The sequence below is a fragment of the Cucurbita maxima genome, unplaced genomic scaffold (genome assembly GCF_002738345.1).
Source record: "Cucurbita maxima cultivar Rimu unplaced genomic scaffold, Cmax_1.0 Cma_Scf00008, whole genome shotgun sequence".
NCBI classification, from domain to species: Eukaryota; Viridiplantae; Streptophyta; class Magnoliopsida; order Cucurbitales; family Cucurbitaceae; genus Cucurbita; species Cucurbita maxima.
The window spans coordinates 191,225-212,004 of record NW_019272024.1 but is presented as its reverse complement, the minus strand read 5'-3'; the positions used below and the strand labels follow the sequence as shown (position 1 = coordinate 212,004).

The 20,780-nt window shown below is 38.3% G+C and overlaps 5 protein-coding genes across 8 annotated transcripts; 1 reads left to right on the top strand and 4 right to left on the bottom strand.

Annotated features, from left to right (window-relative positions):
* Positions 1-295: 295 nt before the first annotated feature.
* Positions 296-2,495, top strand: LOC111482852 (pentatricopeptide repeat-containing protein At3g49240, mitochondrial). Its single transcript, XM_023128851.1, has one exon. It carries the CDS (start codon positions 369-371, stop codon positions 2,229-2,231), a length of 1,863 nt encoding a protein of 620 aa, XP_022984619.1. The 5' UTR covers positions 296-368; the 3' UTR covers positions 2,232-2,495.
* Positions 2,496-2,950: 455 nt separating this feature from the next.
* Positions 2,951-6,015, bottom strand: LOC111482855 (E3 ubiquitin-protein ligase SINAT3). Of its 2 annotated transcripts, none has more exons than XM_023128855.1 (3): positions 5,520-6,015; positions 4,292-4,678; positions 2,951-3,548 (listed from the first exon to the last, which is right to left on the bottom strand). In XM_023128855.1, exons 1-3 carry the CDS (start codon positions 5,766-5,768, stop codon positions 3,189-3,191), a joined length of 996 nt encoding a protein of 331 aa, XP_022984623.1. In that variant the 5' UTR covers positions 5,769-6,015; the 3' UTR covers positions 2,951-3,188. The 2 variants fall into 2 exon arrangements, with proteins under 2 accessions (XP_022984623.1, XP_022984624.1); XM_023128856.1 differs by having other exon boundaries at positions 4,292-4,856; positions 5,520-5,621.
* Positions 6,016-6,570: 555 nt separating this feature from the next.
* Positions 6,571-12,562, bottom strand: LOC111482854 (CLP protease regulatory subunit CLPX1, mitochondrial-like). 2 transcript variants are annotated; one of them, XM_023128853.1, is made up of 15 exons: positions 11,711-12,552; positions 11,535-11,593; positions 10,705-10,805; positions 9,966-10,045; positions 9,707-9,757; positions 9,368-9,442; positions 9,187-9,264; positions 8,894-8,950; positions 8,581-8,651; positions 8,387-8,486; positions 8,174-8,278; positions 7,730-7,792; positions 7,467-7,589; positions 6,978-7,118; positions 6,571-6,882 (listed from the first exon to the last, which is right to left on the bottom strand). In XM_023128853.1, exons 1-15 carry the CDS (start codon positions 12,260-12,262, stop codon positions 6,811-6,813), a joined length of 1,728 nt encoding a protein of 575 aa, XP_022984621.1. In that variant the 5' UTR covers positions 12,263-12,552; the 3' UTR covers positions 6,571-6,810. The 2 variants fall into 2 exon arrangements, with proteins under 2 accessions (XP_022984621.1, XP_022984622.1); XM_023128854.1 differs by lacking the exons at positions 6,571-6,882; positions 6,978-7,118 and adding an exon at positions 7,125-7,374 and having other exon boundaries at positions 11,711-12,562.
* A 210-nt stretch (positions 12,563-12,772) lies between these two features.
* On the bottom strand, positions 12,773-15,664 carry LOC111482859. Of its 2 annotated transcripts, XM_023128864.1 has the most exons (3): positions 15,477-15,648; positions 14,766-14,876; positions 12,773-13,442 (listed from the first exon to the last, which is right to left on the bottom strand). In XM_023128864.1, the coding sequence occupies exon 3, from the start codon at positions 13,422-13,424 to the stop codon at positions 13,035-13,037; it is 390 nt and encodes a 129-aa protein (XP_022984632.1). In that variant the 5' UTR covers positions 13,425-13,442; positions 14,766-14,876; positions 15,477-15,648; the 3' UTR covers positions 12,773-13,034. The 2 variants fall into 2 exon arrangements, with proteins under 2 accessions (XP_022984632.1, XP_022984631.1); XM_023128863.1 differs by lacking the exon at positions 14,766-14,876 and having other exon boundaries at positions 15,477-15,664.
* Positions 15,665-15,969: 305 nt separating this feature from the next.
* On the bottom strand, positions 15,970-19,491 carry LOC111483128 (protein DEFECTIVE IN MERISTEM SILENCING 3-like). The gene is made up of 8 exons (XM_023129266.1): positions 19,239-19,491; positions 19,017-19,127; positions 18,786-18,900; positions 18,461-18,704; positions 17,414-17,605; positions 16,991-17,311; positions 16,642-16,858; positions 15,970-16,353 (listed from the first exon to the last, which is right to left on the bottom strand). The coding sequence occupies exons 2-8, from the start codon at positions 19,110-19,112 to the stop codon at positions 16,312-16,314; spliced, it is 1,227 nt and encodes a 408-aa protein (XP_022985034.1). The 5' UTR covers positions 19,113-19,127; positions 19,239-19,491; the 3' UTR covers positions 15,970-16,311.
* Positions 19,492-20,780: the final 1,289 nt, after the last annotated feature.

Here is a 20,780-nt window from a genome sequence, read left to right as displayed (position 1 = left end):
TTGAAGATATTATTAAAAAACTAAAAATATACATTATTGAAATTTTTGAAAATTTAAAAATATTTTTAAACATAAAATTTAAAGATATTTTTATTAATTTAATATTTGAGTAAATAAATCGGGGAAAAAAATCTGGACCCACCAAACTTGAGTTGGGCTTGAGGTAGATTAAGAACCCAACTCAACTCAATGGCCCAATTACCACGATGGGCATTGTGGCCTTTTGAGCCGAAACGGGCCGACAAATAAAAAAAAGAAAAAAAAAATCCGTTCCCTAATTTTAAACCCTGTCTAACCCTTATCGTCACCAAAGAGGGCCAAAATCCCTAATTCCTCACCGTCTCTCTGTATTCCGGCGAAATTTGTCGATGGCATTATCGAAGCCGACTTTCTTCACACACCTCAGAACCCTAACCAGGTCCCAACATTTACTGCACCAGGCTCCGGCACCTCCCATCGTCACACTCCGATTTCTCTCCTTTGCATCACCGGAGGAAGCTGCTGCCGAACGACGCCGTCGAAAGCGCCGCCTCCGCATTGAGCCCCCGCTCTCTTCCTCCTCTGCCGCTCGCCCACAATCGCAGCCTTCTAAGCCTCAATCCCCACAAAACCCTAATGCCCCCAAACTCCCTGAGCATATCTCTGCTCTCTCTGGTAATCGTCTTAACCTCCACAACCGCATTCTTACTCTCATTCGTGAAAATGATCTTGAAGAGGCTGCGCTTTTCACCCGCCATTCCATTTACTCTAATTGTCGTCCCACGATCTTCACCGTCAATGCCGTTCTCAATGCACTGCTTCGTCAATCGAAATATTCCGATTTGCTTTCACTTCACCGGTTTATTACACAAGCTGGTGTTGCCCCCAATATAATCACTCACAATTTGATTTTTCAGACGTATTTGGATTGTCGTAAGCCGGATACGGCAATGGAACATTACAAGCAGTTGATCAATGATGCGCCTTTCAACCCGTCGCCGACGACTTACAGGATCTTGATTAAAGGGTTGGTAGATAATAACAAGTTGGAGAGGGCAATGGAGCTGAAAGAGGAAATGACTATGAAGGGTTTTGTTCCCGACCCTCTTATTTATCTTTATCTGATGGTGGGTTGTGTGAGAAGTTCGGATCCTGATGGAGTTTTTAAGCTTTTTGAAGAGTTGAAAGAGAAGTTGGGAGGGACTGTGGAAGATGGAGTTGTTTATGGGAGCCTGATGAAAGGGTACTTTATGAAAGAAATGGAGGAGGAAGCAATGAGGTGTTATGAGGAGACTGTGGGTGTTAATTCAGTGGTGAAGATGAGCGCCATTGCATACAATTCCGTGCTTGATGCATTATGCAAGAATGGGAAGTTTGGTGAGGCCTTGATGTTGTTTGATAGGATGACAAAGGAACACAGTCCCCCCAGGCGTCTGGCAGTGGACTTGGGAAGCTTTAATGTGATGGTTGATGGATACTGTATTGAAGGGAGGTTCAAAGATGCCATTGAAGTATTCGAGAAGATGGGTGATTATAGGTGTAGCCCAGATACATTATCATTCAATAATTTGATCGAACAATTATGTAATAATGGAATGTTGGCTGATGCTGAGGAGCTTTATGGAACAATGGGCGATAAGGGAGTTAACCCTGACGAGTTTACTTACGGTTTGTTGATGGATTCTTGCTTTAAAGCGAACAGGCCAGATGATGCAGCTGGATACTTTAGAAAAATGGTTGAGTCCGGACTTAGACCGAATATAGCAGTTTACAATAGATTAGTGGATGAGCTGGTTAAATTGGGGAAGATTAACGAGGCAAAGGCTTTCTTTGACTTGATGGTAAAGAAGTTAAAAATGGATGCCTCGAGCTATCAGTTTATAATGAAGGCGTTAAGTGAATCGGGGCAGCTGGATGAAATGCTAAATGTGGTTGATACTCTTCTGGATGATGATGGGATTGAATTTTCTGAAGAGTTGCAGGAGTTTGTCAGAGGTGAGCTGAGGAAGGAAGACAGGGAAGGAGATTTAGGTAAACTAATGGAAGAGAAAGAAAGAGTGAAAGCTGAAGCGAAGGCAAAGGAGGCTGAGGCAGCAGAGGCACAGAAAAGAAGTGCAAAAGCTGCGGTCTCTTCTTTACTGTCATCCAAGTTGTTTGGGAACAAGGAAGGTGAGAAAGAATCTGCAGTGAACGAAATGCAATCTGGTCAAGAAGACAGTGGTAAAACTGAACTCGCGGAATCGAATCCTTGAAGTGGCACAGTAGAAGAAAAGCTACCGAGAGGCGAGAATTAAACAGTTACAGATATCCTTGCAACTGGTGAAAGCTTACATTACATTAGCTTTCTATTATTTGTAGCTACTTTCATGGGTGAACTGCTTTTTGTTTCTTGTGTACTTTCTATTATTTGTTGCTAGCTACATTACATGGTATGGATGTGATCCGTTTTCTGTTCATCTTAACCCATTAGGTATGAGAAAGCTCTACAACAATAAGAAAATTTATAACCTATAGACGTGCATCTTTTGACAATGAAGTTCGAAATTCAATCTTGGATCTGAAACATTTTTGCTTCTGCTGATGTAATCTCTCGGAGCTTCAACTTCCAGAGGGAAACGTCCGTAAACTTATTCAATGCGCAATCATTCATGTGTTCCTAGCAGAACCCCTTTATCTTTACCCATGAAGTAGTCTCTTATGTTGGGTGGCAAAAGCAGCACGCGCAGATCCTCGTACAAGTAAGGTGAATGTTACAACTTTGGCAAGATATCCTTCCTGTAACTCTCAGCTTCAGTTCCTTTCTATCCCCACCAGACAAGAAAAGAGCTTGTTCTTATCAGTTCGAATGCTTTCTTGTTGACCAACTTTTACCATACAAAAATAAACTGCTAAGACAAAATAGAGTGACGCCACATAGACACGACAAAATGCTAGGGCTGCTGCCCTTTGTTTTACCATAATCAAAGTTGTCAAGGCAAGGCATTTGTGTTGATATTCCACTTCTCTATAGAGTTGCAAAGCAAACATTCGTTACAACTTCAGAAAGCATCCTTCTTTGGGAGATTAATAATTATCAATATGACTTCTATTTAACAAATCGTCCATTACAATATAACAGCAAAGGTAACAGAGAATAGGTACAAAGCACAGTAGCTCCACAACACACAAAACCGTAGGCCCTTGAGAACGAAGATAGAATACTTGTCGTCTCAGCTACACAGGTTTGGTATGCAGACCCCAGCATCTGGGTTTTGTTCCTTCCATATCCTTCCTGTAACTCTTAGCTTCAGTTCCTTCCTATCCCCACCAGAGAAGAATAGAGCCATGTTTCTTTGAATGATTAGCCCATCATGGCTGTCCCTCACTTTTCGATGACTATCTCTAATACTTCGTGGCGTGCCTTCCCATATTAGTTTTCGACCATATCCACCAACCTCAAGACTGTAGCTGTAGGTTCGAGCCTCATTCTCATCACCCATGAAACGAAGGAAAGCCATATAGACTGGAGCCATGCCAAGCTGAAAGGCTTCAAAGTGAAGGCAGAAATATTGACCAAAACAATTGAACACCTGCAAAATGTGACAGAGCAAGCCACAAGAAACAGGATCAAACTAAAATTTGGAGTAGACCCAATAAATGTCCAGCAGAACGCCTCATTCCTGCCTGAAGTCATTTGATTAAATACAAAATAGGGCATTTATGGGCAGTTCAGCATCCAGTTACCAATCTTTCAGCTAAACGGATACGGCAATAAACTTCACGATAAAACTCGAACCGTGAAACCATAGAACCTTCACTTAGAGAAAAAGAAATTGAAAATATTAAATAAAAAAGGGTTCTATTGATCCCTATATATTTCAGCTTAACTTTTATATTATTGCATCGCATCCATTTGCCACTGGAAAACGGCAAGAAGTTAATCAGTTAAGGTACTAGTTATATAAAATTGAAGAAAATGATTGATTGCCAAACTTGTCACTGACTTGCAGCAATACCCTTTCACACCATCAGAAAAACTTATGAAGCATCTTCAATGGTTTATCAAACTTAAAACATGCAGCAGACCATCTAATATCAATGATTTTTTTCATCATAATCTATTGTTGTTGACTATAGGAATCTTTATTTAATCTCCCTGGTGGTTTAAATTGAGTCTGAAATCCTGCAGTCATACATACGAAGACACACATGACATATGCTCACATGTGCTTGTATTTATATCATATGTAAGGAGTACAATTCATGTGCGATAAAACAAGTTCAGCCAAAGAAAAAGAAAGTTAAGAATTAAGGTAAAGTGCATCAGACTTACAGTAAGCATCCAAGTGGCATTCTCCACTTCCCTTGGATTGGATTTCACATAGCGATGGTTGAATGTGCATCCAGTGTGCATGTCCACCTTGTGGTCATCCCTCAGATGAGCAACAAGGAAAGGAATATCTCCAACAGCAGAGCATTCCGACCCGGCATATGGGCAATTGTAAGGTCTGAAGTTGCACAAAGCCTCATGCTTAAGTTTACTGTAGTATGGAAATATTTCAGGGCATCCCAAGGAATAATACTTGCAAGGCAATTCGAGTGACTCCGCCACCTTCTCCAGTGCTAAGCACCTAATATCTCCAAGCTCTTGTCTACAAGTAGGGCAACGATTATGAACCCGTGTTTTACATGTAGAACATAATGTATGTCCATTGTGGCACTGCAACATTTTAATTGGTCATACAGTTAAACCCTCATTACATACAACCATTGGACATATATCAACAACAAAATATACATTTATGAAAAGTATTAAATGATTTAAGATAAGATTGGAATAAAACAAGCATCTTCTTAAATCCTAACACCTATCACCATCCTGATGGCCAACTCGAATTCTGCCAATGATACAGGAAGAAAGATTGAGATAACTGCAATGATGGGAAATAATATTCTAAGAAAGCAATGGGAAACTAAAGTTTCATCAGCCAGTCAAAATTATGTTCATAACAAAATCCAAAAACTCTCCTTAGAGAGTAGTTTGAAACAACCAGCATCTTCTGCTATTAGCAAAGGCTTTCAAGCACAAATAGGACAAGTAATAATCTCATCTCAATTATATAGCCTGATGTTAGAAAACCCTAAGCAGTAAGAGAGATTGATGGTTTATGCTCTATAGTTACAATATAATACAATATACATCAACCCATCAACCCAAAAAACTTGGCATATTTCAATGTAATCTAGTTCTAGAGTTCATATCTAACACTTTACCATTTGATAACAAGATCTATCCAAAACAATTCACAATCACATCCCCAAACTTCCAGCAGACATTGAACGATCAACCTTAAATAAAAAACTCAGCAGGGAAATGATAAATCAAAGGGAAGTATGCCGTCAAAAAACCAACCTTAAGCATTTATTTTAAAGATAATAATAAAAACCCTTCCCCACCCTCGTAAATCGAAAATCAAATCAGCCTTCTCTCCCTCTCTCCCCCCAGGGTGGAGAGCCAAAGAATCTCCATTCTGTAAGTAATTAGGGCAACAAAGACAAACCTGATGGATGGGTGGGTACATAGAATTGGTGCAGACAGGGCACTCGAGCAATTCATGGACGCTAGTGGCCGGCGCAGTCGCAGTGGGGCCTGTTATAGCACTATTGTTGCTTCCATTACGAGGTTTCGTCGATGACAACTCTGGATGATGATGAGAATGGGAATAAGGATGAAGAGTGTGATGCAGATGGATCTCATCCTCATCGAGACCATCTGAAGATGACACACACTCAATACTATCCAAATCCATTTACAGAATACAAAATCTGCGGAATTGAAGACAACCCCACTTATCCAAAGCAAGAATCGATCAAGATCTCAGAAAATTTCAGGGCTTCCCCTCTTCAGAATCTCACCAGTTGGTGCAAACTTTCTCTTGGAAGTCCGGAAGAAGGCAGAGAAGAGAAAAAGGGGTGGATTAACGAGTGAATTAAATCAATATCCCATTTTTAAAAAATGAGAAATTGATTTGAAACTACTTAGGAAAATAACTAAAAACTCAGTAGCAATTTAAACTATAAACTTTCATATCAAAACAGACTATTTATTAATAATACTTTAGAGCTATTTTGACTTAATTAAATTAAAGCCAATTCAAAGTCAATAAAATTGTGAAAAAACTACATTTTTAGTATTCAAATTTTTAGGAATAGGGATATCCATCCATTTAAATCTATACTTATTTTGAGGGCGACAAGGACTAAAACTCTTGAGACTAAAAAGGTAATTCTACTAAAATCATTATTTTCTATCCAAAATAATAAGAAAAATATCATATAGTTCTTTTAAAATGTATATCATTTAACTACATATCGAGAATCTAAAAAATGATACGAGTGAATGAACATGAAGCTACAAAATGATGTTATAGTCAATGTTAACTGCATCATTGGGCATTCACAACTAAGTTTTATGCTTTCCCCGGCAGTGTAAAATGGTACGTCTTCCCCGCCTTGCATTATTGAACCTTCATGCCTTCTCTTTTCTTCTTTCTGTGAGGGAGTGAGTAATAATGCATAGGATATAAAATATGATGTCCTTAAGAGCCATTCCAGAAGATTCAGAACAACTAAAACAACTCTTGGAAATGATTTCAGAAGTAAAATACATTGTTGACTTATCAGCCACATGCTTGAATGATGAACAGTCCCCTTCGGAATAAATGTTACAAGCATAGAACACGTTTAGAGAACCAGTTAATCTGTGTGACAATTGTTGAATCATAAATTAATGTAGACTAGTAATATGTACATCGTTCAAGCTAAATTACACAGACTTCCACAAATGGTTGGTTACATGCTGCCGGCAACCACTGAAGGAAGATCTGTTTCACCTTCAGGTTCTGGCTCTCTAACTCTTGTTGCCTGCAAAACGAAATTGACAGAGCATTATATTATAAGATTACCAAGAAGGATAAGCACCCTTAACGCGGTTGATAACAATTCTATAGCTCTTCTACCTTTTGTCCTGAAAGATAGCGATCCAATGCCCCCTGTCCATAAAGTATTTTGGCACCAGAACCGGGGCTGTTCGACCCAATGGATTCTTCATCAACGATGACTGCATCAATTATATCCTCACCTGTTCTGACATCAGGAATCTGCAATACACTCCAAGGTGGTATGGTATGGTAGGTGAAAGCATCAGACATTGTTTGTCAAATCACTTAGTGCAGTGGAAAAACAGATTCAAGTTGGGACTCAAATACTGGACTATTGTTTGGGTTGGTGATAGTCCCCTCTATTGTTTGTTTCCTGTCTTTTAAGACTACTCCTTGCGACCATCGTCCTTCATTCTTTGGGTAATTGCACATGGTATAGTTCTTATTGATTGGAGCCGAACTTCACATCTATAGCCTAGGTTTTTGTTTTGCCATCTTTCATATTAGGCTATCCTTTCTTCGGCCAAATGTATTGTTTAAGTTGTGGAGAAATAAGGAGTGACATACCTCATACATAGCATCCATCAATAGATTCTCCAATATTGATCGCAAGCCCCGTGCTCCAGTGTTCTTAGACATTGCCTTCCTTGCTATTAATCTCAGGGCATTTTCTATGAAGTGGAGCTTGACCTGGTGACACATTATTCCGAGATATCAGTGTTTAACTCAGTGAGCTGAAGTAATAACTCCTCAACGTAATAGGAGGAAACAAAGTACAAAATATTGTTCCCTTGGAATCCGAGAAGAAAGCAAAGCACAAAATAACTTACATCATTCATTTGGAACATCTTTCTATACTGCTTTCCTAATGCATTTTTTGGCTCTGTCAAGACCTGCGAATGCCAGTATTCAAGTCATGTTGAGTTGGACAATAAAAACTATACCAATTAAGATCAACAAAATTTGAAAGCTTAGAGAGGTGATCGACTTATGTATCTTCCCAAATATTAGTTCACTTACCAAATAGCAGAGTACAGAACTTTCCAAAAGTAGAGGCATATTATTCCACAAATCTTGCGAGTATAACATTAAGAGAATGTGAACTGAAATTGCAAAAAACTTGTGCAGCTAAAAGAATGTAGACTGAAACTATAATCAACCTGTGCAGCTAGCGCTAGAATAAAATTCGCAACTTGACCCGACACTAGAAATAAATTGTGTTAGGGCCATCTTGCAGAATACATGGTTACAAGAAGAACAAAATAAAACTATACCTGAACAAGTTGGTTTTCTGTTAAGGCTGACAAACTGACAAGGATAGGGAATCGACCAACAAATTCAGGTATTAACCCATATGCAATAAGATCACTGCTCTCAGCCTGTCAAAATATAAAACCTCAATGAAAAATTAGGAGAGTGATAAAAACAAGCCACAAGCATGGGTTGTTATAGTGTTACTTATAAACTGAAGAGTGGTATGCACTTACGGTCTCCAACAGAGAAGAAGTAACAATGGCGTCTGTAACACCACCTGTCCTCATGTTTGCACGAACTGGAGCCCCAAACCCTAAAGAAGAATCTTGGCGCCTGAATTGAAGCAAAACTTCTCTCAAGTTAAAAACTTGTGTAAATAATTAGCTCAGTAAGGAGTAAACTGGAGTAGCTATTACATGCAGATAACCTGTCTGAGATTGTTTTTTCCAAGTCGATGAAGGCACCCCCACATATGAAAAGAATATCCTTAGTGTTGATCTGCAAAGAAGCTTTTTATAAAGATTATGTATGACAACAGGACCCCTGGCATTTGCCAAATCAAGAACTACAGAAAATAACTACCATGATCACATAATTAAACATGTGGTACTTATTTGCTCGTACCATTATAATAGAAAAATGGTAATTTCCAGAGCAGAGAAACACATCTAAAAGCCCACTGTTCTGTTTTTTCCCTTCCTAGGAAAGCAAATTTTGTAAATCAAAGGTACAGCACTAACCTGGATATTTTCACCTCTGGGATGCTTTCGTGCACCCTTCTCAGGCACGTTGACAATCTAGTTCAGAGTGAAAAAAATATCACATATAAGCTCACCGCAAACAACTAGAGAACCAAAAATATGAACAATGGAAGGCTATAACCAAAGTTTTTTTTAGTGATAGGGCTCTAATCAAAGTTAAGCACTCATGATTATCAGTCTCACCATCTCAATGGCTTCTATGGCATCATAAGTCACATTTGGCTTCTGCACATTATCATAAACGTTGACCTACAATGAAATGCAAAACTTACCGTTCCTTCTAGCATTTTTAATAATGCCTGCTGCACACCCTCTCCTGACACATCTCTGCTAATATTAAGGCTCTCTGCCTGCGTCATAAAAATGCAACACAATTATCAAGTAAAGAAAATCCACATCAGTCCTTCCATAGAAGCTGGGAAGGGAGAGAGGAATAGAAGAACCGAGGAGAACCTTCTTGGTAATTTTATCAACTTCATCAATGTAAACGATGCCCTGCTGCGCAGCTGCCACATTATAATCAGCAGCCTGACATTTAATAAATTGAGGACAATATTAAGACAGAAGAATATTAAGGACCCAAGCAAAACTGAAAATAGTTACCGGTTCTGACCTAAGTATTGAGAAACATAAATATTTTCATTTACAAATTAAACCAAACGAAAAAGATATGCTGCACGATACATGGTATGAACACAACAAAAAAAGAGTGTGTCCGGCATGGTCATAATCATTAATTGATATGATATATTGGACATGAAATGAGAAGTCTAGCAGTACTCAGATACATACCATCAGAAGTTTGTATAATATAGACTCGACATCTTCTCCAACATATCCTGCCTACACACAGCAACAAAAATTATCCACCTAAAACATTATGATTTCAACCAGAAAAATTTCAAGGAATATCCATCACACAGCAAAGGTTACTTGTACCAGAAAATCACAACTTCTAATAAGAAATTAAACAGGAAAATGTGCCTAAATACCAACCCCCCCCCCCCCNNNAAAAAAAAAAAAAAAAAAAAAAAAGTATTCATTCGTTTACCTGTGTTAGGGTAGTTGCATCTGCAATAACAAATGGAACATTAACAAACCGTGCCAAGGTTTTGGCGAGTAGTGTTTTCCCTGTCCTTGAAACAATATTAAAGGGGAGTAAGACAGAATAATGTCAGGGTTCACAATAAGTAGTGACAATATGAGACAGCAAGCAAAAACAATTTGAACTATGTTCAATCAAGCAGTGATTAGTTAGGCTTCAAATTGAAGGGAAGTGTCATATTTTGTCAGGCTGATTGCAATAGTGAGATGGAGTTTTGGAATTGGACTACCGATGGGGTTTCTAAGAGGCTCAACTAAATGGAAGAATGTTATTACACAAAGGAAGACTTACTCCTACTGAATCAGTTCTCTCCAGCGTGCATACTTATTACACGTCTCTCTTTCCAAATCCCTCTAAAGCACCCAGACTGAGGAAAAAAAAGAGGCTACCTTCAGGCAGGAGAAGGCATTGATTGAGCGATATTTGGTTGGTAGGAAGAATGGCACTACTCTGTTCATAAGGAGAGGGCCACGAGCCTAGACTTTGGAAATCTTAAGAAAAACTATAGCTGCTTTTGAAGTTTTAAGAAAAAATATAGCTCGTCTCTAATTGACTTTGGATAGATCTTTAATCTAAATTCAGTTATGAAAAATCAAATTCCAAAAGATGTGGTTATTGTTGAACGTTTTAATCATACGCAAACAACGTAAGTTTTAATACACAAAGGGCACATAGAATAAACTACCTGAGCCTGTTGGCCCCATCAGAAGGATGTTACTTTTCTCAAGTTCCACTTTATCATCATCCACAGCATCAGCTTTGTTGTCAACTGTATCTCCTGTAGGCCTAGCTCGCACAAGCAAAACAAAACATTTAAACGTTCTTGTATTTTGTTACTTTATAGAATGAGCAAACCCTCAGTGAGTGCAGCATGACAAGGAGAAAAATCAATCTTCCGTCTAAATAGAATATCCATGATATATATCATTATTATCCACAAAAGAATATACACTCAACTCCTTGTAGGGGAAGGAAAAAAGGAAATCATAGATCACTCACGTCACAAAAATACAAATGTTCTATACATATTCAAAAGATAGATGCAAGACAAACGCTCAAAAAGAGAGAGACAGCACATCGTCTAGAAGAAATATGCTAGACTGGATTCCCTTGACATTGAGCTCAAAGTTGCCAGTTCCCCAGTTCCCCATTTCCCAACGTGACCGTCCAAATCAGTGTATCCTTTCTTTTATTAATACCAACAAATCAGACTGGTAAAACTAGGCTCTGCAGGTTTTAGACTAGTAAAATGCCATGCTCCAAGTACAAGCATCAGGAATGTGTGTCTCTGTGTGTGTTTTGGAGAGTTACCTTTAGAGTTCAACAACTATGTTAGCCACCAAATTATGGAAATCAATGAAGAAAACTAGGACAATAGAGACGTTGGTTCTGAGTTTTAACTTCTAACCAAAACCATTGACCTCCCAAGAGCACTCCTTACTAACTCGGATATACTCAAGTCAAAGGAAAAATATCAGTCATAGACAGGAAGTATCTAACATTCAAATTCACAACCTTTGTAGCGATTCATGATAGATGCGCTTGTAGTGATTGTAAACACCCACAGAGAGCACCTGCACAAGATTACCAAAAAAAAAAAAAAAAAAAAAAAAAAAAGGAACAGTTTCTTCAGACAACAAAATGAATGTAGCTGAATGAATCGACAATGTCCAGCCACAAACGAGTTTTACCTTTTTAGCTCTCTCCTGACCAATTACAAATTTATCAAGCCCCTTGGAGATTTCCTTCGGGGTTGGGAAATTAGGTCCCAAACTAGAACCACCCCAACACCCATCATTCGAGTTTGAGCCGAACTCACCACCAGAACCAGAGTTGGAGCTGCCACCGCCGCCTCCACTACCATTCAAGTTTGGATTGCTCCCACGAATCACAATCCCATCTCCAGACCAAACCTCCGGCGGGTCCCCATAAGTGCTCATAAAACAACCCCCCCTGCCCAACTTCTCATACAAGTTCTTGTTATAATTGCGGTAAATCCTTCGATGATCGGATGGTTGACTTCTGTTCTCAATAAAATCGCCTCTGAGTGAGACCGGCTTGAAAGAGACCAAGTGGTAAGGTGAGTTGAGATAGAGGTCGTTCGACTTTTTACGGTTCGTGCAGTGGGAATTGGGATTGGAAGCAGCGTGAAGATAATTGGATATAGAGTGTCTAGAGCGAGAAACCGTGAAACTGGAAACTTCCTTGGAAGACCTGGACCTGAGAGCCGCGGCGGCGGCCATGAGTGAGTAATACGTATATCGGGAAATGAAAGGGAAGAGAAAGCAGCTAAATTTATTGGCTCATGGAGGACTGGAAGATGCAAACTGAATCAGGGGAGTAAGAAAATTGGAAGCTAATATAGAGGTGGGGAAGTGAAAGATTTGGAATTGGCACGGGAAATAGGAAGAGGATTGAAGAGGATGAAGAAACAGAGGTAGTATTGTAGACGGCAGAACCTCACAGAAAATTATGCAGCTGACTGAAATTGTGACTTGCGAGCCTTCAAGAATATCTAATTTGGAAGTTTATGAGGAAAACGACGTCCAATTTACTTCGAAAACCAGAGCATCCAGTTCATGAAAAATCACATTTGTCTAGGTTATAATTCATTTAAAAAAAAAAAAAAAATCGTCAAATATACAAGTTATTTTTCCATGTTTAACTTTTACAGTCATGATCAAACTTCAAATCTCCAAACACTGTGATGAGTTAGCAGAGGTGGAGGTGGGACAGGAATAGGAATATATTGGGTAAATATTTCAATCCATGCCATCGGTAATGCGCTAATCCTTCTTCATTTTGTTATCTTATTCCATACAAACATTAATTTGCTTCATTCACTATGATGTTAAGGATAGCCAAAAATATGAAATCAAAGATTACACTACAAAGTCGTAAACTGATACCCAATCCAAGTTTAGATAGCAAAAGCAATATCCCCATGGATGAGAAACTGACTAACAAGAAACCAACCATATGGTTGTCAGGACAAAGTAACAAAACCATATCAGTTCATTGCTGCTTTTTCTTCTCTTCTTCCTTCATCTTCTTCTCCCACCTGCGCTTCTTGTATTGAAGCAACATGTCTGGCATTTTCTCCATCAGCCTGGCAGTGTTTTCACGTTTTTCTGCAGCTATACGATCACATTTATGGCCTTTCCTCTTGGTTCTCATCTCTTTCCTCTCTGGATCATATGCCCAATCCTGCCCTGCAAGAAGTACTTCCTTCCGAAGTCTGGCACGATGGCGTGCACTTATACCCAGTGGCTTCCATGCCCCTAATTCCCAGTAACCCCAAACACCTTTGGATAGCTCATTCTTGTATTTCACCAACTTCTCCTGCCATGGATACTGATACTCACCGATGGCCTTCGCCACAGATTTGACAGCCTTGCCTGCCATTCTTGCTTGAAAATGTCTCTGCTTGTAAGAGACCAATTGAGTAATAAAATAACTTATTTATCCAGCGGAAGAATAACGGCATAGAGAAAGAAAAAAAAAAAGTAACTAAAGTGGAGAAATTTTGGTTGAAGAGAGAAAAAAATTATAATTTTCAACTGTTGGACAAGAGTAGAGGCATCAAGTTTCCAATAGTTAACCATTTCCATATGTACTAAAATTACGCAGCAGAGGCACAAGAGGGACACCATAAACAGAGCTAGACAAAGGAAACCGCTACTTAGACTAGATGCTTTGGATTAGACAAATCCTAAATGTAGCCGGAAGTTTGAGAACTTGCAGAATTCAGATTGTTAATATTTTGAAGGACAAAAGACGGAAGCATGAGAGCCATTTAGTTGATCGGTTCAGTTTTGAGGGGGGAAGCTAAATCAGTCAATGAACAGAACCTTCATTGGATCAGTTTACAGATTAGTTTATTATCTGTTTGGCATGATTTGTTTCGTGCTAGCTCTTGACACCACATTAGGCCAATGAACAAAATTCAGATTAAAACCTACAAGATGTGAGTTATTTGGTGTTATTTTTTTCTTGAATACTAGATAAGAAGCAAACATAATCAAAAGAACATACTCTACTAGCTTAACATACATAACCTTCAATGGCATCCGTACTTATCCAACAAATAGCAATGGCAGAGAGACTTGTCACTGCAAGTCCACATTTCAACAATATCCAATTACAAGACTAATCCATGCAATGTCATTTCACGAGTAGACACGGGTTAAGGCGATTTTTTATATCAATCGGTTCTGCTATCCAAAAGAACAGAAAATGACATGTAACCCAACCCATATTTGGCTCGGGTTGGGTCGAATTGGGTCAGCAGGTAATAGCATTTACCTACCTGTTCCTAATCTATCTATTCTGATATTCTCTAAAATGCTAATAGAATAACCCAACTCAGCCCCCTTTTTCTCTTTCTACAGAAGAAAGTCACGCTGTATTTGAGAGAGATGAGCATTCTGGGTCTAAAAGCAAAGGTACACCAATTGAAGAGAAGGCGGAGGAAGAAAAAAATTTGAGAAAACAAAGCAAGGGTCCCAAGCCACGAATCTGACGAAGGTATGCTTTGTAACTGAACAAGCAACACACGAAGGCAACGAAAAAATTTCCATGCTGAAAAATTATGCATCTTTTTTTCGGATTTAAGCAACCATTTCAGCTATAGACATGAAATCTGAGATTGAAAAAAGAACGATTCGACGATTGAGATGAGGCTGACTAGAATTTGGAGAAGATAAATGAAGAAAAAACTAAAAGAGGAGGAGAAAACAAACTTACCCTTGTGGCTGCGTGCGAGAAAAGGGAACGAGAGGTGCGGTGGCTTGGAAAATGAAAGTTTAGATGGTGGGATATGGGAAGTGCGCTGGGCCAAGCTGGTGCACATAAACCCTAGCCACATTTTTTTGCTTAATTAATATTGAACTCAACCCCTCCTAAATCTTCTCCATTCACAAACTAATTCAAATTTTCGATTTGTCAATTCAAATAAAAAAGCAAAGCCATGATATTTATTGACTCCGTGAGTAAATCCATTGCGCACGACTTAATTACTTGAGCACTCGAAGTTAGATTTCCTGCTTTACTTCAACTTCACTTATGAACTACTCTATGCAGTCCAGTAGATACTATCACAATGGTGTCTGCACCATAGAATTTCCCCTCAAACATTTTTATGCCATAAGAATTCAACACAAAATTGATGTTTTTTTTTTTATCGAAAAAGGAAGAACAAGAAGAAATTATCAACACAATATTCAATGTTCACACTATTTAGATTAAATCATAAACGCTAAAAGATCCTCATCAACAGAGAAGAACGGGGAATGACTATGAAATGAAAAAATAGTTACTTCTTGAAACTGAAACCAGTAATAGGAAATTTATAGATTGAGGAATCACATTCAACATCAGGGCAGCATCCATATGAACGACAACAGATGAATGGAGGAAAGGGGCCTTATCAAGGGGAAGGGAGAACTGAAATCATACCGGGGAGGATGATGGGAGGACACTGCAGTGGAGCTCCGATGCAACAGAGATGGAAGTGGGCGGATTACAAGCTTGAGGGTGCAGGGCGTGTGAGTATCCGCTGAGAGACGAGAATAAGCGCGCAAGAAAAACGAAAACGAGCTATTGTACACAAGAACAGATCTGTCAAAATGACCTAACTATGCAAACACTTTCATTTTTACTCTTCAAAATATTGAAAATTAACGTGACAAAATACGACATTAATATTGTTTTTATTCATATAAATTTCAATTTAAAAGTTGTTGAAATCATTTACAACATAACTTTTAAAATAATTTATGTATATAATTTTAATGGAAAAAAGACTCTTAAAATATTTTTTTTGGAACAATTTTAAATTTCAATAAAAACTTTCAAAATGTGTGAAAATAAAATTGAAGGTTTAATGGTAACATATTCGTATTTCATGAATAGTTCGCAATTTTAAATTTCAATTGATAAGCCAAGGTCGAGGTAGACACATAGAACGCATCGTGCATTCCTATCTTCAAGATTAATTTGGGTTTAATGAACTCATCTTGATAAATAGCCATAAAACAAAGGACATGGAGAGGATGGAGGATGAAAGAAATGGCAGCATCACAGAACTGTCAAAGGAAGCTTTATACAGGCATGGATGGTCTTGTAGAACCACAATCTATTTTACACCTCAAAATTGGCATTGCAAAATACTCCCATTTCCTTCCTACACCTTTTCCAACACTGATGCATATCAGACAGTAAACCAAAATGCATCCACCGACTCGTTTGGCTCCCCTTTGATCGTCGTTGGCCGATCCCTCTCTGTCCAGCATCACCGTCCAGCCGATCTCCCCATTGCAACTGGAGTTTGTTGCTGCCATTGTATAAGAAATGACATGATTTTATGATCAATCTACAAATCAGAAAACTGAAGAATGCATGACACCCATGTTTACTGATAAGTACCCACATAGGGCTTGTAAAGGCATTGGCAGCAAAAGACTGACTTTGTAAAATACCATGTTTACTAATGTCTTATATCATAACTTTATTATAGGATATCATTCAAGGCAAAGACAGATTGAATAGAAGAGATTTTATCAAAAGACAGAAGCTAGATTGTTGCAATAGTCCATGTTTTTAAGGTTGGTTCGTAGCTTACCCGAGCGGCAGTTTCAGCTAGGAACTGCACAAACTCCACCTTCTTTCTTTCAAAATTGAGCCTCGTGCTATCTAGCAACGCTTGTTCTCTCCTCATATCTTCAAGAATTTTTTCTTTTTTCCATTTCATTTCTTTCATCTGTCTCTCAGATTCTGTGTAATGGTCGGGCAGGCTTGAATTTGTTGAGGTCTTGGAAAACCTCACCTTCACATCATCCCTAACACCATTGGCAGGCAAAAAAGAAAAATATTTATAAATGGAGAAACCCCAAGTTTTGGGACAATGACTGTGGTAGAGATTTGAATCCATAATCGAGCAATCATTGAAGTTGCCAAGAAGAGCTTCATACCTATTGCCGAGACAAAACAGTCCACTCCTTTTAATAATCCCGCCATCCAAAGAAAGCGCTCCATCGGTTATACAAGGAACAGCTTGCAACATTTCTGTCCTAGTTTTGTAGATTTGCAGACAAGAAAATAGAGAATAAAACAGAGTCTCTCTAAGACCATATCCACTTGCTGTGAGAAAAAACAAGTATGTTCTGTCTATGTTGATCATATTAACAGCATAACCAATAAAACCGGGTGGACAGTCCCCATTAGGCAATCTTGGGTTAGGAATATCAAGCCTTTTCTGCGGATCGTTGGCCACAAAGTTACCAGCATATGGTCTACAGGAAAAAGGAACAAAAGAGCGTGTTGAGTTCTAAATATTTATGTGGTAAAGTCAGGAATGTCCAAACAACCACACCATGTCAGAAACGAATGAATACCTCAATGTTTCAAGAGATATGACATTGAATCGTCCCTCTAAAGTTTTCCCAAGTGAAGTGCCAAATCCGTGAAGCCCGGATGTTTTATTTATGCATCCTTCCTTGTCATACTTTTCTAGAGATTTGACTCCATTATATGTCTTGCACACAATAGCCAACATGGTCTCTGTTCCTAGGTACTCTGATAAAAGGCTGGACTCCAAACCAGAAACAGAAAATGAGAGTATAAAGAAAAACATGCAGATGAATGTATAATGGTCATGTTCTTTGTTCACCATCTTCAAATTAGAGTTCTTCTCCTAAAGATCACTAAAATGAATGAAACCCAGTAGCCATCTCTCCCTACTATTCTATTAATCTATTGCTAAGAACAAACTAAAATCATATGCTATCAAACACCTTAACTTTAAGCTCCCAATTCAACTGCAGTCCATGTGGTTTATGCTTAGTTTCAATTATGTAGCATTGTAAAATCCCACATCGGTATGTGGGGGAGGAGAACGAAACACCCTTTATAAGGGTGTGGAAACCTCTCCCTAGCATATGCATTTTAAAAACCTTGAGGGGAAGCCCGAAAGGGAAAGCCCAAAGAGAACAATATCTGCTAGCAGTGTGCTTAGGCTGTTACAAGCATGCTTAATTCCTTTGGTCGTGATATACCTTAAACTGAAATATATTAGAGCTCATAGTCTCACTACCACGTCCAAAAGCACATGTCAAATATTGTAATTTCTAGTAATGCTGGACGTTTTGAAGGATTTAACCAAGATAATGGACATATAATTGATACTTCTAATACCTTTCAAATGAAAACCATATAGACTAAAATGGTAAGCTAACCTAAAAAGAATTAGCTAGTGTTCTCAAATCTCATATTTGGCTCTATGATCAAGCACCCTAAAAGATCTCATCCCCAAGGCTCATGCCACTGTCATCGACATCCACTTTCAAAGAAAAAGAAATTATGCACATCAGAGCAAATTAACATGAGACTATAAGATTACTAGCAAGGTGAGAGATGCAAGGGAAATTGGAAGCAAAAGAGACCTGCTAAGGACACTGTCATCTACTTTTCCTAGTTCAGCAACAACACCTAGCACATCATCAGAAAGTGTAGGGTCTGAAGCCAGCATCTTGGGATTAGTTTTGAGCTGGCACAAGATGCTGGCAGCACTGTTTTCCTGCTGCAGAATCTGTTTCTGATCTGATGGCTTATCTTCACTTTGAGTATCAGCACCATCCTGGGTCTCAATCTTAGGCGTACTCGAAGCATGGTACTTTCCTAGGGTAACTGAAACAGAAACTTGTGTAAGCGTTTGGAAAAGACATCATTGTGTTGAATCCATGTGTTGAGGAAGAAAAAAGAAAATACCTTGCAGATCAATGATGGAATCAACAAATTTGTCTTTCAGAGTCCGTAGAAATCTTATGTTGTCCTCATGCAGCTGGAGCTTCGTCCCCAGCGTTTGCAGATCATCTTGAAGTTTCTGCATGAAGCAAATGAACATACATACATACAAACAAACTTCGTTACCTTTGTCACTAAGCTTAGAATCCAATAAACGCGAGAGAATAAATAAGCAAAGAAAGAAACTTGCGGGACCTTGGAACGAAGGTTGGTTGGATCTTCATGGGAAAGCCCTCCATCTTGCATTTCATCCTTCGGTACTCTACACTTATCAATCTCATCCAGTTTCATCAGAACAGAAGCTTTCTGGAAACACAATAGAATAGAGTCTGGTTTCAGCAAATCTAGAAAGTTTCCATATGAACAGAAGGAGTATAGATCCAAAGCCTTTTAATTGAATGAAAGAGAAAGAGGAACCTGAATGGGGCTTGTGGCGCCACCTCCGAATCCGGAATCTGGTCTCAAATCCAACACCGAGCGAGAATGGAATTGAAAACCCACATTTCAAATTAGCAAAAACACCCACTTCTTCACTCATCTCATCATTTCCCTCCCTTCCTCCCTCCTTGGGTTTGGTGAAATAAATTAATCCCAAAAACTGATCATATTTTTTTTCTCTTTTTCCTTGATAAAAGATAATTAGAAAGCGATCACAAGGACTTCGAGGGAACAGAAACAAAGATTTGAACCAAAAAAAGTTGTATAAATGGATTCGGTAAAGCTATATATTATTTACATATACCACCACCCCTACAACATAATCAGTAAAACTAATTTTATGAATTTAGGGATCAAAATCACAAATGGGTTCATATTGAATCCCTATTCAGGTTTGAAAACTCAGGCCCAGCACAAAATCAGCCCAAATCAAGTGCACCTTTTTCCTCCGTTCGCTAATATAAATATGTATATACATAGTTTTTTGTTGGAAAACATGGAGGGGTATGCGTGATATATAGGGCCCGACAATAAAGTAAGTAAGATGGTGTGATAAATAATGAATGGAGTTCACAGCTCAAGGATGGAGATGGGACTGTTTTGTTTGATGGAATGGAACCATACGTTTTCATTTTCTCGTTCTTGGCGGTTCCAGAGAAGTAGACAACACTTTCAAATTTGTTAAGAATTCATTTTTATTATGTGTAGAATTCGAAAAATAATAAAATCAAACTTATACAAGTTTGTAATAAGATTTAATTCTCATAAGGAAAAGACATCTCTCCCTAATGCGAAAGAGAATTCCAACTGACAGTTAGGTGATGGGTTAAGGCTTCATCCTTTTCTTCCTCCTCTTTGCTTGTAACATAAATAATGTGTTTTGTCTCTTAAATGAGTGCTATTTTAAAAAATAGTAAGAATAATTCGTGGAATATTGAAAATAAATAAAGATAAAGTTGTTGAAATATCCATGTCTTAAAGAACACATATCTTTTATTGAGTGAACCATAGCACAAGAAATCCTGGATTTAAACTCTCCATTTTTAGTGATAATAATAGAGAAAGAAGGAAGTATCCTTCCATTATTATTTTCTAATTCTTTCATTTATAGATCATATGTTTCTTAAAAATAATGCAATAGAAAAAATGGGTATGGTTGAAACGTTGATTTTACCAATCTAACCAAGCTATTGTAAGTGAAATTAAGTCATTTGGGGAAGCTATGCAAGCTGGTTGAATCTTGAATTAAAATTTAGCGGAGCAAAGTATATGGGTTTGGGTCAAACCATTCACTAGTTGTATTAATTTGGCATTTTATGGAAACAAACAAACGAACCTAACCCCACATATTTACAAACCCTTTCTAACTTGTATTTTGCACCAAATTTGTGCAAGCGCAACACAATCATCCCAATTCCGGTTCCCTTCTTGTAAAAAAAATGGAGTTACTTGGATTAATTATTGAAGGAGATGGTGGTTACGTTTAAGTATGTCGTTCATATGGAAATTTAATTGGTGTGT